Source organism: Molothrus ater, chromosome 19 (assembly GCF_012460135.2).
Source record: "Molothrus ater isolate BHLD 08-10-18 breed brown headed cowbird chromosome 19, BPBGC_Mater_1.1, whole genome shotgun sequence".
Taxonomy (NCBI): domain Eukaryota; kingdom Metazoa; phylum Chordata; class Aves; order Passeriformes; family Icteridae; genus Molothrus; species Molothrus ater.
The window spans coordinates 8,412,284-8,430,889 of NC_050496.2; the positions used below are offsets into that span (position 1 = coordinate 8,412,284).

At 45.0% G+C, this 18,606-nt stretch overlaps 1 protein-coding gene across 1 annotated transcript in view; it reads left to right on the top strand.

The window, feature by feature from the left end:
- RAB11FIP4 (RAB11 family interacting protein 4) overlaps positions 1-18,606 on the top strand; it is a 121,698-nt gene that overhangs the window by 93,929 nt on the left and 9,163 nt on the right. The window contains 11 exon segments of the mRNA XM_036394418.2: positions 7,125-7,348; positions 10,633-10,824; positions 12,343-12,477; positions 13,895-13,930; positions 14,832-14,931; positions 15,338-15,441; positions 15,946-16,086; positions 16,623-16,704; positions 16,959-17,096; positions 17,549-17,707; positions 18,039-18,182. Coding sequence (XP_036250311.1) covers positions 7,125-7,348; positions 10,633-10,824; positions 12,343-12,477; positions 13,895-13,930; positions 14,832-14,931; positions 15,338-15,441; positions 15,946-16,086; positions 16,623-16,704; positions 16,959-17,096; positions 17,549-17,707; positions 18,039-18,182 — 1,455 coding nt within the window.

The following is an 18,606-nucleotide window of genomic DNA, read 5'->3' on the forward strand; positions in this document are numbered from 1 at the left end:
CCTGCTGGCAGGTTCAGCAGGGGCTGAGCCACAGACCCAGGCAGCAAACCCTGCTGAGAGTTTGACATTTTCTGTCCTCCCTCCCTGATACTGCTGTTCTGACTTTAAAAATAGAATGAGATTGTCTCATCTCAAGGCAAAGGCTTCTCAAGAGGGTTCATTATGTCACATGTATTATCTGCTCTGCAGATCTTTTTAGGCAAATATGAGTTTTGTTGGTTTTTTTTTAAGTTGTATACCAGCTTTTATAAACCAATGTCTGCAGCACTCCCACACACAGCACGAAGGTGATGCTGAGTTTCCCACAGCTCATTTTACATACAGCTGCCTGAGCAGGGTGCCCTGTCCAGGAGGAGGGGGTGGCAGGGGGTACCTGCTGTGGGCTGTCCCAGCAGTTCACTCTGTGGGAAGAGCTGTGTTACCACTCTGAGGAGCTCTGGCAGCTTGCACAGTCACAAGCATTTCACTCTAGAAATGTTACCAGAGACTTTTCAAGTAGTTAGATCTCGTTTCTGCTCTTACTGGAGTGGGCAGTGGAAACTTGGAAGTTTCCTGTGTCACGTTTGTGGTGTGTCAGCTTGTTGCCACTTCACACCACTTTTTCTAGATATGTGAAAGAAAAAGGAAACTGTCTTGCAGTTCAGAGGTACAAGTACCTTAAGCAATGCTGGAACAAAGTGCCAAACGATGTGGTGGGTTTAAATCTGAACTCTGGTTTATGTGCTGGCCCCGTCCATGCTGAAGGTAATGCAGTCTTCTTCCTAACACTGCAAATTAGGATGTTTTTTTCATCGGCAAAGGGATTCTCCTTGCTTTGATGACCCTCCATTGATGGCTGATGAGTGCATGATAGTCCAGTAGTGGGGAGCAGCCCAGGGAGTGATGGGACACAACTTCAAAGTAAAAGGAAGAGCTTTTTACTTTTTTACTTTCTTTAGAGGATCAAATTAGCAGTCTGCTAAAGCCTTTTAATGCTAAAACTTCCAGAGCATAAACAATGACCTGTGAAAAGGAGTGCTTGGATCTGGACCCTGCATATGATGAAGTCTGGCATCTCCATTATGGCCAATTAAAGTGACAGCAGAGTGTAAACACTCCTGACTCCTTCTCCTGGCTGCACATGGCCTTTCTCCTCTGCCTTGGAAGAGGCACGATGTCACTTAGAACTTCCCAGCCAGAGCACAGAGCAGCCTTTCAGAACCTCTGTGCCCTCTCCTCGGGTGGTTCAGCAGGAACAGCCCAGAAGCTGAAGCTTGGTCTTCCAGTCAGAACCTGTTGTCCTTGAATTGCACAATTGTACGAGAGACAGATGTTATCCTGCAGAGGGAGGGAGGCTGGCAGTGCACTGCAGCACGGGCTTGCCCTCTCTCTGGGGTCTCTTCACTGCCTTTCCAGGATGCTGTCCAGCACTCAATCCAAGATCTGGATTTTAGGAATAATCTTGCCCCTAGAAGTTCCTTCCAATACTCACAACAATGTGTGAAGCTTTGCCTTAAACAGAGCTTCAAATATTAGATTTGAGTAACTAAACAATCTCAGGAAGCTGTTGTGTTGACCAAACTAACTTTTGGCCCTAAATAACTTCATATTTGAACAGCTTAGTAGAATATTAGTGCTCTGCATGCTGATCTTGAACTTGGAGAGATTTTATATTCCCAGTTATACGAGGAGGCTGGGTGTTCTTCCATGTGCTGCAGCCTGAGATGGAAGTGGTTTCTGTGACTTCCTCCCTCCCCCATCAGCCTACCTGTGAGCAGCCTGCCCTCCCCTGTGCACAGGCACAGCAAACTGGGTGAGAGAGAGAGAGAAAGAGGTGGGCGAGAGCCAGATGTGGGCAGGAGGGAGCCAGCCGTGGGGGAGAGTCACTCACGTCATGGACACGGAGGCACATGGGTGGTCTCACTTAGCGCTCCTACATTTTCCTCTTCTGCTTCTTCCTCGTCTCTCCTGTTCCCGTCAGATCAAAGGGCAGATCAGCACCTCCCCACCTCTGCCTGACAACTGAAAAGGAAAGGAAATACGCTGGGGAAAACCTGTGCTTTAAAATATGTAGCCCACTTGGTGTAAATATGCAAATGTTTGTAGAGGAGTGGCTGTTTCTAAAACACATTAGGGAGAAATGCTTCACACCCTTCTTTGTCAGTCACTAATTAAGAGAATACTTGCCTTCCAATGCAGTGGCTGCTTAAATAAAGATGAGAGAGCCTGGATTTTCTCTTATGATGGAGTGCAACAGTAAGTAACTTTCATCTGAGACCAAGCCTGGCACACCTCCACATGGCACCTCTTCCAGTTGTGGTGAGGTGACTTTTCCTGTGCTTTTGCTGGGAAGAAAGTGACTGTGGGGAAGGTGCAGGGGGCTCAGGCTTGTATCCCACAGCAAATCCAGCTTGTCAGAGGGGTGAGAGACAAGGTCCTGGTGAAGGAAAGGCCATGGCTCGTCTGCATGTGGTATTTCTTGTTTCTGGTCATGTGTGATGGGGTCCAGCTCTTCCTAATCAGATTGCAGAGTGGTGGGATACTTGGATCCTCTTTTCTTCCCTGTCTCCTCTGGCATACTGTGAGGCTGTCTAAATGTCAGGGGTACTGGTGATTTGGCTGTGATGGGAGTGAATTTTAACGAGGCTTGCTCTTCAGCATGAATGTATTAATGTAGGCATGTCATGTAGCCTGTCTGTCAGCCAAGTTTCTAGCTTTCAGCTGCTTTATATGCATATTTTGGAGATTGCTTCCAACCTGGGAAAGCCCAGTCGGGTCACTGCAGGGCAAGGCAGAGCTGTATTCCCATACCCACCTAATGCTGACACTGCTTTCCTGCCCCACAAGGATCAGAAGGAATCCATGGGAATCGCTGTCTTCTGGCTCCTGCTTCTGTTTGGGGTGGCTGTTGCAAAGGCAGGCTGGGCTTACTCATCTGCCTTCAATGCAGCCACACAAAGCCTCTTTCGAGGAAGGGAATTCATTAGTTTCTGTGAAGTGGCCTTGGATCTGTGGGCAGCAGGTGCTCCTATAGAGCAAACTGTTGCTGAATATTCAACAGTTGCTATACAAGCGTCTGGCCGGCTGCCTGTGAAGCACTTGGAGTTATCTTGAGCATCCGATGGGATAAAGTGCAAACCACTTAGGGCTTTTAAAGATACCCGCAGCTATGTTGTGTTGGTGGTGTTTTAACTTTCAGGGTTGGGTTTCTTTTTATGAGAATCTTCCAAGATCATAAGCAGCAGCTTTATCTCTTTTGATTCAGCCAACAAAGAAGGGAGCTGCTAGGAGAATGACAACCCCAGTGATTCATATTCAAGTCGTCAGAACCTCATTCTCTTGGCTGGTTTCTGCTAATGACATGTGCACTGGAAACAAATGACTCAGGCTAGAAGTGTCTATTCATCTTTAAACTTCTTAAACTCTCCTTAATCTCAAGTTAGCTCTCTTGAGGCTACCTGAATAACACTTGTTCTTGCCAGCCTCTAATTTGGTACATGAAATACTGTAGATACCTAAACTATGAAGGAATAATCTGAGAGGCTAATGTGTGCAATCAGCCTTTTTTTCACTTTAATTTCCTTAGGTGTGGTTTGTAAGCAGTTTGCGCTAGATGTCATCATTGGAAGTACAGTTCTGTGAGAAACCATGATCACTGAACAATTACAGCTTCAAATAACTTACAGCTTTACTCAGTAAGGTGTGGATGCCTGTATATTGTTTACCAGTGACAAGACCTGATTCTGTTGTCTTGTAATAGCTTACTTAAACCTGTATAAGTTGTTTTAAAGATGCTTTGTCTGTGTTCTCCTACTCATTATTTATGCCACAGAAGGAAAAGCTTTAATTCAATGTGTGATTGTGACAGTTGCACTGGAGGCTGGTTTCACCCAGGGAGCTGAAGAGACACCAGAGTGGTGTTAGCTGAGTTCCATGCTTTACAGGATCTGCACGAGGGGTCCCCATGTGCCAGGAATGTTGTATTATCAGGGGGCAGGGATTCCACACCCCTGAGCTCTCAAAGCTCAGTGGTACAGTGTGTGGTTCTGCCCACAGAGAACAGACTGGAGCACGGTGGGCTGATCCTGGCTGCTGTGCATCACCTGGAATTGTGTTAGCACCCATTGGAGGTGGACCTTAAGCACCTAAAAGTGGGAATTGACAGCTACTGCAGCTGAGCCTCCTGCTCCTGACAGGGTCATTCGTGGTGCTGCTGGCTTTGGAAGGACTGAGGTCTTCAGTGAGTGATTTGGCTGCCAGTTGCTCAGGGAGCAGCTGAGATGTGCTTCCTAAACATCCACTTTGTTTGCATCGGCAGTGGGTCGGGCCAGGTTTGTGAAGAGGTGCCGTGGCAACCTGGGGTGTGGCATCTGCTCTTCCTCTGAGGGGGAGCAGCTGAGGGGGAGCTCCTCCAAGGAGCTGGGCTGGGCCCTGTTCTCCATTTATCCAGTCCCCATCAGTTCCTGAGCTCCCACTGCTCGAGGGTGGGATCAGCAGAAGGGAGGGCCTGCTTCCAGAAGGGGTTCCAAGTCTAGCAGTGAGGCATTTCAGGAGCTGCAAAGCAGGTGTGGAGGCTTATGATGGACCATTGCCTCCAAAGCCTCATTTCTTTTATTCTTCCTTTTTCTTTCTCTTTTATATATATATATATATACATATATATATATATATATATGTGTGTGTGTATATATATATATATATACACACATATATATACACATATGCATATATATTTTTTTTTTCCCCAGGAGGCTTTAAAGTGCAGGAATAGAGGAATAACACTTTAGAAAAGAATCCGTGGCACTGAGCAGGCTGGGGACAGTGGAGTGTGTGCTGTAGGTGTAGATCAGCTCTCCCATACAAGTAAGCTGTGAAGGTTGCCAGAATGGGACAGAGAGAAGTGAGCCCTCAGCCCATAGAGATGACACTGCACATTTAATTGCTAATGGACTCTTCAGAGAGCACCTCAGCTGCTATTATTAGAACAAGCCAATGTGTGGTGTTACCTACAGGGAGCAAAAAGGGAGTCTTTAGTGATCTTCTTGACCTTTACTTTCTTGTGTTAATTTGTTTAATACCAGAGAGATTTTCCTGCTGTAAAAACTTGCTGAAGCAGAGACTTCTCCAAGATCTCTGAAAAAGAGGTGCTTATTGGGAGCTTTAGGGAGCCACTGTGTACTGCTTGCCCCTCTCTTTCCCTCCTGGATCAGACTTTTACCAGCTGGTGCAATTCCATAATAGCAGTCAGGCTTTATTGCGTTAAATTTGCTAAGAAAATAATGTCTGTGCCTGTGGGGCTCAGCGTGGGGGAGGAAACTTCGGGCAAATGTTAGATAAATAAACACTTCTGAGTACTTCTGAAACATTGTAATTGCTCTTTGCAATCTTTGCTTTTTCAACACCTACTAAAAAGGATTTACTGCTATTTGTAGCTCCCAAGGTAATTTGCAAAGAGCAGCAGTGGCGTTGTCCCTGCTGGCTTTGGGAGGGTGCAGGTCAGGTGTGCTGAGGAACCCGGGGCTAAGGCAGGGCAGGTTCCAGGGCTGGTGTCTGACCTGCCAGAGCCGGGCTGGCTGGGGATGAGGGGCTGGGGCTCAGAACTGTAAATCTGATTGCACAAGGCAGCGTGGCTTCAATAGTACTGTGTGGTATAGACCAAGGATAAATCCTTTGGGACCCCTCTTGAAGCAATACCTCAGGAAAGTTTCAGGCATAATAAACCTGACACAGAAAAGTGGGAAAGGGCTTTTTTAATAGTGCCAGGTGTTTCACTGCCAGTGCTTGTTAATCTGGAAGGCTTGTTGAAAGCTCAGCTAGAAAAGCATCCAGGTGTCTGCTCTGAGAGTGTACCTGGAGTTTCAAACACAGCAGGCAGTGCTGTCCTTTTCCCTGCTGGGGTATTCATTAGTTAATGAGATTTGAGCAGGTGGGGTTGTTTGGAATTTCTTCAGCCTCCATATGCTAGGAGATTTCAGAGTTATATAAATTGGTATTTCAGGAAAAAGGTGGATGGTGAGACCTGCATTTCTAACAGGAGTTTCTGCAAATCTTGAAAAGCTGCAGCTGCTGCCTGACTCTTTTCCTGTTGAAGTGGAAAAGACAATCGGTGTCATCAGCAAAGAACATCACTGGTTCTGCAAAAGTGGGTTTGAGCCTCCTTGGCTCTAGCAGAAGAGTGTCCAAAGGCTGTGAGGATGGACTTGGAGCTGAGTGGTGTCACTGGGCCAGTGTCAAACGTGCTCACCAGCAGGGCAGGGAGTGCTGGTGGTAGTGGCGGTGCCTTGGGATTCCTGGGTGGGATGACAGTTGTGCCTAAACACGAGGTATATCCATGAATGGAATGCTCCATTCCTTGTGCCAATGAACTCAGCTCTAAAAGCTTCACTTGCTAGCAGTAGCTCAATGGTCAGGATGCCTGTGGAGCTTCCAGATGAGCTTTGGAGTAGAGCTCTGAGTCAGGACTTGCTCTGCAGCTCTGAGTTATTTGTGTCATGCTGGATGGGAATTGTCAAAGCTGCATTGTGTGGCTGCTTATCAAAGGATAGAGTAAAGTCTTAGCCTTTATTTTTTCAATTAAGAATTTTTATTTGTGCCTCAGGGACAAGCAAATAGAACCCAGCTTGTCTTGGCTATTCTTAGTATTTGTGGGGCAGGAAGGGGAGGGAGAGGGCAAACAGCAAGAGCAAGGAGCTGCAGTAATGAGAATGATGTCTTATTTTAGTTGATGCTTAATCAAGACATGTGGCTCCAGGAAGCAGGAAGAGATGATTTTGCCCTTTTTTTTCTGCTCTCATATATCTTTGATTATCACCAAGACCTCCTCTTTATTACTTCAAGTGCATTTTATTACATATTATTTAATGTAGTGAATTAGGGTAAAACTGACTGCATTTTAGAGCTGGGTGTTGTATCCTTCTCTCCTGTGAAGTCAGAGGCAGTACATGAGCCCCTCTGGAAGGTACAGGCTACTTTATTGGCTTGCAGGAGCTGGCTTTGTAAAGCAGGTCAGCTTTTTGTTTCATGGCTTTTATTCAGTATCACTCTTGCTTACCAGGGCATCCAGAGACTGTCTTGTTGCTTCTCCTGTGTCTGCTGAACTGCCTTCAGGGTTGATCTGCACTGACTCCTGATTTTCCTTGTGCCAGGGCAGTGAAATCCAGGACTGCGCCTACTTGGACAGCGAAAGCACCTACAGCGAGTCAGAGCTGTTTCCTGATGAGGAGGGGATGACTCTGGCCCAGCAGGAGGTTCACCATGAGTCTGACATGGACAGTGCCATCGAGAGCGCCCAGAGCTCCGAGGCCTCGGACGTGTGTCGGAGCGAGGACAAGGACGGCGGGCTCAGTGGCCTCTTCCTGCCTGGGGACAAGTGAGTGGTGCCAGGGAGGAAGGAGCCTTTATGTGGCTAATCCCTCCTGGGGGAGGCTGAGGATGGCTGATGGATTTAGAAACTTAACATCCGTTTACAACATAAGGGGGATGGAGGTCCAGGTCCTCTAAATGGCTTAGATAGTCTCGGTCCTGGCTCCTTCTGGCACGTTCTGTGAGCACTCACAGGACTTGCATGTTGTGTGTTGAAGTCAAAGCATTGGGTATCCCCAGAACAGATCACTGCAATAACATCCCCCAAAACATAGATTCTTCTCTGCTGCCATAAGCTTTATATGCTGGAATTTAAACAATACTTCCTGCAAAGCAGTTCAGTATGGGGAATACTGCTGCAGTCTTTTGTACATCTAGTTGTGTGCCTGGTATTGTGGGCTCTGCTGATTTGCTTTGCTACTTCATGTACCAAGTTAATTCTTTGTGTTTCTAATTTTCCATAACCTTTATTGTGCAACAGTAAATTGTGTTTAACGCGGGGTGTCCTGGCATATGTGTGTGTAACCATAGTTTGCTGTTAACACCAGTGTCTCTGTAACCCTAACTTGACTCTTCCCAGGTGTGTACCTGGGAGTGCTGGTTAAAGATGGTTGTGGGGGAAAGGAACCTAATTTGGCTTAATCCTGCTTTGAACTGAATTAATGCAGTCACCACCAGACAGAGCTCAGCTGGGCTTGCTTTGTAAGCCTCTGCCTTGTCTTCCCTATTTTGGGCCTGTCATCTTGATTTGTGCTTCTTGAGCTTTGTTTGTTGCTAAGGCAGCCTTTCTTCTCTCTCCTGGGCCTCCTCGGGTGCTCCCTGTGCTGCCTCATTCCTGCCCTCCTCCTGAATTTCTCAGCTAGCTGAGTTTTGGCCTTCTCCCATCTGCCCAAGCAACCTCAGAGACTTTATCAAGATAATTACAGTTTCCATCAGCTCTTTATCAAGCTTGTCTCCTCTGCTTGCCATTCCCAGTTCTCCAAAGCCCCATCCTTCTGGTGACTGACTTTTTCCCATGCTGTATTTGAAATGTTTTCCTTCTCAGCTTTGCCAGTCAGGCTCTTGTGAAGGGGGTGGGCAAGGCATTGTGCCTCCTGTACCCTCCTTGTAGGCCAGGCAGGAGCTACCAAGAGCTACTGTGCTCAGATAGACCTTGATTTATCCTCTGAGACCTCCTCAGCTTTGGTAAATCTTTTGGGGAGAAAAAACATGAGAAGCTTCATGCATTTGTGTTAAAAGAGGAAATAGAGCTATTTATTTGGGCAATAGAGAGATTTACTTTGCTGGTTGCTGAAGAAGCAGGTGGGTTGTTATCAGGTGTATCAGGCCTCTGAAATCTTGCAATCTTGCTCTGGAGAAGAACAGGAGATTACCTTTGAAAACAAACAAAAAAACCCAAACAAAAAAAAAAAAAAAAAAAAAAAAAAAAAAAACAAACAAAAAAAAAAAAACAAAACAAAAAAAAAAAAACAAACAAACACTTGAAAGTTCCCTTCAGAAAGTGTTAGAATGAGGAAAATCAGTCACTTCCTCTAATGCTGGAGGAAGTGTTACAAGGAGCTTCTTCCCAAACTCACTTGGTGTAACTGCAGTTGAGATGCAAAGAGCTGTAGGATCTCCCAAAAACTTACCAATACACAGTATGTCTGTGGCACACTTCATGAATAAATGTTAGTGTGATATGTTGAGCTTCTCACTAATCCCTCAGCCAAGGAGCCTTGTTAGATAAGTTTCATCTATTTCTTGTATGAGTATTCCTATCTTTATCCTTCAATAGTGTGCCTGGCTTGACTTGCCCTAATTTCTGTTAATGTGAGTTAGATAAATGAGTTGCAGGTTATAAATGGATCTCATCAAAACAGGAGAAACAAAAGAGCATACATCTGAAATGTTGGCAGGCTTCCTCTTCTACTAATTGCTTTTGGAGGGAAGGGATATGCAAATGACGCTTGCACCATCCACCAAAGGAACACTGGTGCATCTCTTGTTTACAGCTCAAAGTGGAGTATTACAGGAAGAGGACTCTCCCTGTAGAGAGGTTGAGAGGCTCAAGGTAGACTCAGAAGAAGTTTAGGGGGAAATACTGTTGAGCTGCTGGAGAACAATGTCACCTGGGAGCTGCTGTCCCATGGCTCAGCTGGTGGAGCTGGAGATACAAGCACCGTGCACTGAAGCAGAGGGAGAGAAAATCTTAACCTGATCTGCATGAAGTGCCAGCAGATTCCATTAGTGCTTGGTCTGTACTGCAGAGGCCTTGGATTCTGCTGGAGAGGGAACAGCTGGGCAATGCCAGGGCCTCACAATTGAGCGTCCATGTTAGGTTTTCCAGGTGCGTTTTCTGGAGGGAGAAGTTTGTTTGTTAGAACTTTTTTGTGAATTTACTGGCTTGTCTGACTGCCTCACCAAGGTGGGAGCTGAGTAAACCTGTGTAAAACACCTGCACTCTGCAGGTGCACTGCACAGGGCAGTCTGGAGTCTGGGCAGGTGAACCCTGTGCACCCTCTGCAGCCACCTTGCTCTGTTTTATTAGATTTGATGCGCTCAAAACTGCTCTGCCAGCTGCTTTCCTGTGGTGCCTGACTCTGCTGATCTGTTTACCTATGTGCTCTCTTTCTCTGAAGTCACAGGGTCCTGCCACTCCCTACCCATTTAACATCATTTTAGGTACTTTTCTGGTAGTTAGACAGCCTTTTCTTGTGGTCCATATATCCTCTGCAAGACAGAATTTGTCCTGATGGAAGGAGGGGCAGGAACCCAGCCTCCATTAGTCACTTAAGTAGCTTTAGTGACTCTGGTAAGTGGTGAGCAGAGGTTTCTTTCTGACCGCACAGAGGAGAGTGGCTGAAATTCCTGGGGTGTGGGAGAGGGTGTATCTGGATTACTGGTAAACTCTATTGTGGAATAGAGTGACAGCCTCTGTCTTATACATGTTCCTCTCACTATCCCATGCATTTCAGAGCTGTCTGCATGGTTCCTGCATTCAGAGCAGAAATCCCCATGTGGTCTTCACATGGACGTGGTGGCTGAGGATCATCAAAGTGTGCTCTTTAAAGCAAAATGGTTTGTGTTGATCCAAACTTGTCACATAGGGACCTTGTTCATAGATTCTCATGCTCTTGTCTCTCAAGGCACTCTGTCAGCTGCACATCAGGTACATTGAGCACTTCAGGGCTTTAGCACAGAAGTGGGTTACAGCTTCAAAGAGGGGACAGCCTGTGAAGGTGGAAGGTTCCATATGAGGTGAGGTGCTATCAAAGTCGGCCTTCGAGATGTTTTGACCTCTTGTTTCAGGTCAAGTCCTCACAACCCTTCTGCAGCATCTGACCTCTCCACTTATTCCACCGCCTCCCTGATCAGTAATGAAGAACAGTTTGAAGACTATGGGGAAGGAGATGATGTGGATTTTACTCCCAGTAGCCCATGTCCTGATGATGAGACCAGAACCAACGCCTACTCTGACCTTGGCTCATCTGTATCTTCCAGGTTGCTCCTTATTCATTAACAAACAATTTTTCATTTTTATTCTTCTCTGACCATAGCAGAGTTTACACTGGTTAGGTAGACTTACCTTATAAGCAAAATACGATGAGTTCATTTCCTGCCTTTTAATTGACAGACTGCATGAAATAATAAGAGCTATAGCAAATATGTTGTTTCTGGTAACCTCTGTTGGGTTCTGTTGAAATAAATGGTCTATTTCACTTGTAGAGATTTCTTTCTATTGCAGACAATAATTCCACAGTTCAGGGCTAGTATTGGAAGGGATTTGCTGCAAAGGAAACCAACTTCACATTATGTACCCACTCTGGTATAGTGAAGACTTACAAGAGAGAGCTGTTTCTGTTTAGCATTCTGATACTACAAATCCTTAGCACTAATCTGTGAGGGGAACTGCTGCAATATGTTCAGGGGGTTATTTGAAACAAGCATCCTATTGACTTGGAAAGTCTTGGGAAACATAAGCAAGGAGCTGCTGTCTGTTAGGTGCTACAAATCCACAGCAGTGCCCTTGCCTCCTGCATGTATCCTCAGTCTCTGCAGCTCTTACATCTTGTGGCCAAGGCAGGTCCAGATCGTGCAGTCCTTCCCCCAGGCAAGGGAATGGGTGAGCAGGGCTGGGAAGAGCTGAAGGAAGATTCTCTAGGATTAGTCTGCTTGGATCAATAGCACATGGAGGTCTTGTCTTCATTGCTGACACAGGACAAGCTCACTGCATCCTTCTGTTCTGCATGCAGCCCCCCTGTGCTCCCCGTGTGTGCAGCATTTCTGCAATCCTGCCTGGCCATGTCTCTCATGCATGCAGAGCCAGACCCCTCTCCACTGCCCCTTCATGGTGATGGCTCCTGTCTTTCATCCCCTCTTTCCTCAGGTTTATGCAGCACTTTCCATTCTCATTCCTGGGGCTCAGTGCACATCATGCCATGATTGCTGTCTTTTATTTGAGTTTATTTTCTCTTTATCATGCCAAGAGGTACTGCTATCTCCTCTATAGACCTGGGTCCACTTCTCCCTTCCTCCTCATTCTAGGGTTCCTATCATCCTACCATCTGAGGGGGTTCATGTGACTTCCTACCAGACCACTCTGTTTTTCATCTTCCTGCCTTTCTCTTGGAGAGAAGATTCTTCAGGTTGCATGCCAGGCTCTAGTGGGAAGATGGGCAAGATGAGAGGGGGACATTGCTGAGGTTGAATATCCTCATGTAGCTCCCTTTGCTATGTGCATCACAGTGGACCACATGTACCTTTTGCTTTTCTTTTGGTCACCCAAACTGATTCTTTCCACTGCCACCCAGAGACATCCACATCCTCTGGAAGGCCTCAGCTCAGACTGGTGGACTTGCCCTAAGAGTAGCACTGGCCATCATCAGCTCTGACATAGATGACTGTAGTTAGAGATGGTTCTTCAAGTCCCTCATCTGTGATTCTGACACACAGACACAAGGAAAACCTGTTGTGGGTTGGTTACTACAGCCAGTAACATCTCTCCTTTCCTGCAAACAGTGCTGGCCAAACCCCCCGAAAAATGAGACATGTTTATAACAGCGAATTACTGGATGTTTACTGCTCACAGTGCTGCAAAAAGATAAATCTCCTCAACGATTTGGAAGCCAGGCTGAAAAACTTGAAAGCAAACAGGTAAGCAGCCCATTGCACTGCTTTTGGCAATGCCCCCTTGACATGGGACTGGCTTATAGCAGGAGGAGAGGGAGAGCAAGCCCTCTCCCTTCTGTATCCCATTTCATCTTACACGTGCGTTGTTCTTACAAAACAGTAAGAAATTTAGACTTGGATATTTAGCCCAAACCAAAATGCTGTTCTTCATCAGCTCTTAAATATTTTTTCTGATTTAAGGTGCAGACATCATTGCTAAACTCAAATATTTTAACCAATGAGCTCTTTGATTGCAGAGTGAGAGTGATATTTCAAGGAATTTTTCCCAGGAAGTGGGATCTGCTGTGCTGCTTAGTGCAGATCTACAGTTAGCTCCTGCTTTCTCCAGGTGGGAAGGAGGGATCTCCAGATCCTTGGCTAATGCACATAACCTTACATACACCTCTCCTAAAGCTACTGGTCAGCAGAGGTACTTGGCTTCTCTGGGATTTTTTTGTGATGTCAACAGAACTTGGAAAAATGATAAATCCTGTGGCAGAAGTTATTTTTGGAGTTCTTTGCAATTTCAGCCTTTTCCTTACATTTCTTTCTCTGCCACTCGATCACTCTTAAGCTGTGCTGAGCACTTAAAAAGTGCTTCTAGCAATCACCTAGAGTTTTTGAAGGGAATTATTTGGTGGGATTTTAGCTCCCCCTAGAACTGGATATGAGTCCTGCCTGTCAGTGTAATCCCTGGGACGCAGCGCTGCCCTGCTGCTCTTCACTGTGCACAGCAGTGTGGAACCTGCCATGAACAATATTCCTGCCCTGCAAGGGTCTGCCAACATCCAGACCACGACCAGCCAGGGCTTTGGGAATTTTCTGAGAGAGGCTGGATATGCCTGACCAAGAGCTGTGTCTGTGCACACAGAGCTGTGACATCCTCTTACCAAGAGATGCAGCAGGATATTTTTGATCTAGTTCCAGTGCTGTCTGCAGCAAAGGGGTCTTCATTTAGATAGCACCAGTCTCTGGCTGCACAAGGGAACTGTAAAAATAGAAAGACCTCACTTCCTGTGCTGAACTGGGAAGCATTATGGGGAAGGATAAACTAACTGTTCATAAAATCATCTAAAAACTGGAAATCCAGAATAAATGTCCATCACTAACTTGGTGTCCCTTTGTGGTGTTTCTAATGTTAGTTTCACTCTGATTTACACTGACAAATCTCTGCTACATGTAACAGTATCTGCAAATTGACTTATTAATGATCACAGTAATTTGTGGCTTCACTCATCTTTGTGTTCTTAGTAATTGCAGCTTTTGATTCAGTTGTTAAAGAATATTGTTCACAGAATCATCTTTTGAGTAGGCTAAAAAAGTCCATTATATTTCATTGTGCAATTGAAATTGAAGCAAATAAGTGTTAAATTCCTATATCATTCCTTCTGTTTCCATGTAGCCCTAACAGGAAAATATCAAGCACAGCGTTTGGAAGGTAAGAGTCTTCAAGTTTTGTACGAATATTTGTGGAATCAGCCATAACAATTCCATAAGTGGGAGTGGGAGACAAAAGTAAGAATAATTTTAGAAAAACAAAAATGTACCAAAATAAGTTTTTAAGGGAAGGGGCCTGTGTTTGGGTATGAATGTTGCCCCTGTTACTCTTGGAGCAGGCCCCTGAACTGGAAACAGCTCTGTTAAAAATATAGATAGCTTTTGCTTCCTTGTCTGCCAAATGTATTCCTTTGTACTGCTATTTAATCAGTCCAGCTGCTGCTTCTTTAACCCTCATAATGTGGGCCTTGCTGCTGTTGCCAAAATATGGAGGAAAGCAAGAGCAGCCCTTTAAAAAGGACATACAGAATTGTCATCTTCCTTTGACTGAGTGAACCAGCCCTGGTCTGGGGAGGGCTGTAAGGTTCAAAGACATTTTAGATAATCTCCAGTGTTACATATTCTGACACTATTCTGCAGTGGAAACTGCTTGATATTTCTTTTTTTCTGTTTTTTTTAAGTTCTTACTTCATTAAGTATGAAATTTTCTAGCTTAACTGTACCAACCAATGGGCAGTGGTGACCTTATTTTAAATTTGTAATGAGGCAAATACAATTCAGTGCATAGTGTGAATAAGACTTAAGTATTTTTAAAACTATGTTAATGCTAGTGGCAGATCCTATCAAAAGCAACAAAGAACTCATTCCATAGAACTAATGTCATCGACTGTGCTCAGTATGACTTCATTTAGCTACCAGTCTCTTGTAAGGCTTGGGCTTAAACAGTTGTAATTGTAACTGAAAAGATTGCACAGATTTTACCATGGGTGTTCAAAGTCTGAAGCCAGACTCTTTGTCCTCCCTCCTCATCAAGCAAAGTAATGATCCTTCTGATCTTTCAGACAACTCTTCCACAACAGTAACTTCAGCAGCAGTAATGGCAGCACAGAAGACTTGTTCAGAGACAGTATAGACTCCTGTGATAATGATATCACTGAAAAGGTGAGAATCTCTGTGCCCTGTGAGTAATGTACCCAGCCAAATCCTGCTGCAGCCCAGCATCAGGGGATCAAGATCTTGCTCAGAATTACCCATGACCTGAAGTAGCTTATTTCAAAATGTCCTTCATGTTCCGTTACTATTACAACTTTTCAGGCTTAATGCAAGAACTGAGCAAGCACAGCTCTAGGCATTGTGTTAGGACTTCTTTATGGTGTATTTGCAGTGATCACCTTCAAGGAACATGCAGGGTCTGGAGAACTCAGAATTGAGGCGCTTAATTTTGCTGCTGGCTTTGCAGAGAAATATGTCCCCTTTTAAAATGGTAGAGTAGCTAAATGCCAGTTAGAACAGTGAGGGAGTGTTTGAAGAGAGACTCAAACTCAGTCTGTTTTGCTTGTCCTTCCAGGTCACCTACCTAGAGAAGAAGGTGACAGAACTGGAGAACGATAGCCTGACAAATGGTGACCTGAAGAGCAAACTGAAACAAGAGAACACCCAGCTGGTTCACAGGTAACAAAGCACAGAGCCAGGTCTCCCCAGCACAGTTGTGGGGAAGGAATATTTCTACCTCTAGAGTATGATCAAGTCTTCTTCCTTAATGCTGACAGATGAAATAAGGCTTCATCTGAGAAGTCCAGGTGGAATAGGACTGCCTTGCTGAATTTTCAGCAAGAAGAGGCCTGCAGACAAGTGTTTTTGACAGAGATGTTACTGACTTGTACAGAGAAAATGCTTCTGCTGTAAGAGAGGTTACCCCTGAAGACTGGGGTTTTTTCCTTCCTTGTAGCAAGAGTAGAAGGCTGGGTCTTAGTCCCAGCTTCATGAGACTGAAAGAATACTAGATGAACTGATGCTACATTAATTCTGTGTTTATTAGTAAATATGAGAGATACTGGGAGATGTTAAATGCCAAAATAGATGGTGAATTAGAGTGAAACAAGGAGTAGGCAGGAAAGAGAGAGGCAATGAATTTGCTTCTGAAGCTGTTACTGAAATGAGATCTGATTTCCTTAGAGTTCATGAACTAGAGGAATTATTGAAAGACCAAGAAACATCAGCAGAACAGACTCTGGAAGAAGAGATAAAGAGACACAGAGAAGCTTACAGCAAGTATGAAAAAGAGAAAGGCACTGAAATTGAACTGCTAAATACAAGGTAACAAACATCTTGGTGCTGCCCTGAACAGGGCAAAAGGTCTTCTTTTCTTCGTTTTTACTTTGCTTGTAAATGTAGGCTGTTCACCAGCAACAGTGCACAGATGGTGGCAGGTTGGCAGCTCTGTAGAGTAGCTCTGCAGTCACATGTCTAATGCCCAAAAGCTTGGAGGATGCTTTACATTAATGCTTTAATCCACGTGGCCCATGTAGACAGCTTAACTGGATATTTGGCACACATTCAAGGAGGGAATTGTGATGAGTTCTAGCAAATGTTTGTGCCTGCATTTGTTTTTTCCAAACTAGATTTCTTCAGCTACCTGTTGTTAGGAGCACAAGAACCTGAGGGTCAGGATAGCATTTTGGGCCTTAGAACTGAACAAGCAAAAATGCATGTTAAGAAGTGCTATGATTAGAAAGATTTTCCCTATTTGGTCTTTCTATCAGTTCAAGTGAGATGGCTTTTTAGAGCACACTATTGTGCATGTCTACGTTCTTGAAGAGGTATTTGCTGTAAGACTTTTGTTATTAACACAGGGTTCAGCAACTGGAAGAAGAAAATGGTGATCTGAAAAGCACTGTCACACGGCTGAAATCCCAAACAGAGAGATTGGATGAGGTAACAAAACTCCTGAGTCCTCAAGCAATTTAACAGCAGTTTATGTAAGAGAAAACTCTTGCTTGGCCTAGCTTCTTAAATTTTCTTCCATAAACCAGATTATTGATGGAATTGGAACATTGGTCACCTTTAGGGGCAGGAACATCCTGAGACACAAGGCAGTTTATGGCCAGCTGTGTCTGTAGGTTCCTGTTGTGAAGCTGAGCTGTGTCCTGCTCTTGCCAGCCTGTTCTGAAGTTCCCTGTTGGTTCCAGGAGAGGCAGCGCATGTCAGACAGGCTGGAGGACACGAGTCTGCGACTGAAGGATGAGATGGATTTGTACAAGAGGATGATGGACAAGCTGCGGCAGAACAGGCTGGAATTCAACAAGGAGAGGGAAGCCACACAGGAGGTAAGTGTGAAGAGGGATGTAAGACCAGGCAGTCTCATATCACCTGCATGGAAGCCCTGGGGAGAAGGAATGGGCAGGATGAGCACTGAGAGCACCGTATCCAGTGAAGCTATTGCTGGATTGTGTTTCTGTGGGAAAGGTGCCCACAGAGCAATGAATGCTGCAAGAATACTTAAGAAGTGCCAATCCCTGACCCAAAGGGCTTACAGCTCTTGGAGAACTGTGTGCCCTAACATTTCCCTCTGTTTGTAAGGGAAATTATGCATGAAGCTTAGCAATCACAGCCATTGCCAGCTCTGGGGCAGTTTAGGGGACCTGTGCTTGCAAAGGAAGAGGAAGAGGCTGTGTTGTAGGACTGGCCTCAGCCAGGCTCAGGGAGTGCTTTTGCTGGAGTACAGAGGGGGCTGTTTGCAGGGAGGGCTGCACAGACAGGGCCTGTTTGCTGCCCACAGCTCATCGAAGACCTGCGGAAGGAGCTGGAGCACCTGCAGCTGTACAAGCTGGAATGTGAGCGTCCTGGACGTGGCAGAAGCTCTTCCTCCAGCCTGAGTGAATTCAATGCCAAAACCAGAGAGGTGGAAATGGAGCATGAAATAAAACGGCTGAAGCAGGTGAGCAGGGAAGGGCCTCTCAATCCACATCAAATGCACAGGAATACCTTGAAAAATGCAAGCCCAAGCACTCTGCCTTTAGATTTTGTCCCCCCCCTTTCTCACACAAGCACAAGAGCCTCAGTGCATCTGTGCAGGACTTCTTTGCACTGGTGATATAAATTATGCCCCAGGAAAACTCAGGCAGGGAGGCCTTGTCACTGGAGGTGAGAGTTGCTGTCAGCTGCAGCCTCACTGTATGTCATCCAAGCTACCTGTGATGTTAAAATATTTTTTTAATGAAACCTTGTAAAAAGAACTTAAAAAACAATGTCTTTTCGTCCTTAAATAGGAGAATCAGAAACTTCGTGACCAAAATGATGATCTGAATGGACAGATTCTAAGCCTCAGTCTTTATGAAGCTAAAAACCTCTTTGCAACGCAAACAAAGGCCCAGTCACTGGCTGCTGAAATCGATTCTGCATCGAGAGATGAGGTAATGTGCTTTTCTAATCAGGTACTACTTCCAAGAATGTGCAGTTTTCAATGTAATTAACTGTCAAGGTTGAACTCTCTGAAGCTGACAAATGAACGACAGAAAATTTTGCTCTGCTAAGAGTTCAAGGGTGTTAGAAGATTGCCTTAAATCCTTTTGGTATCCTTATATTATAACTCTCCCATTTTTCTGTCAAAAAAAATTGAATTATTAAGATCTCAGTGAACTGTTTTGCAGTTCTAACATTTTGTATCTTGCAGAGTAATGTGAGAGTATGACATTATTTTCATACAAAAATGGTCATTGCTAGTTACTTTAATTTTTACTTTCTGTTCTAGATTTAGTTCATGTTACTTCACTAACAAGCTCTTACTTATATATTTGAGCTATATATTCCCTGTAGCAGAGCTGAATTCTTGGAGAA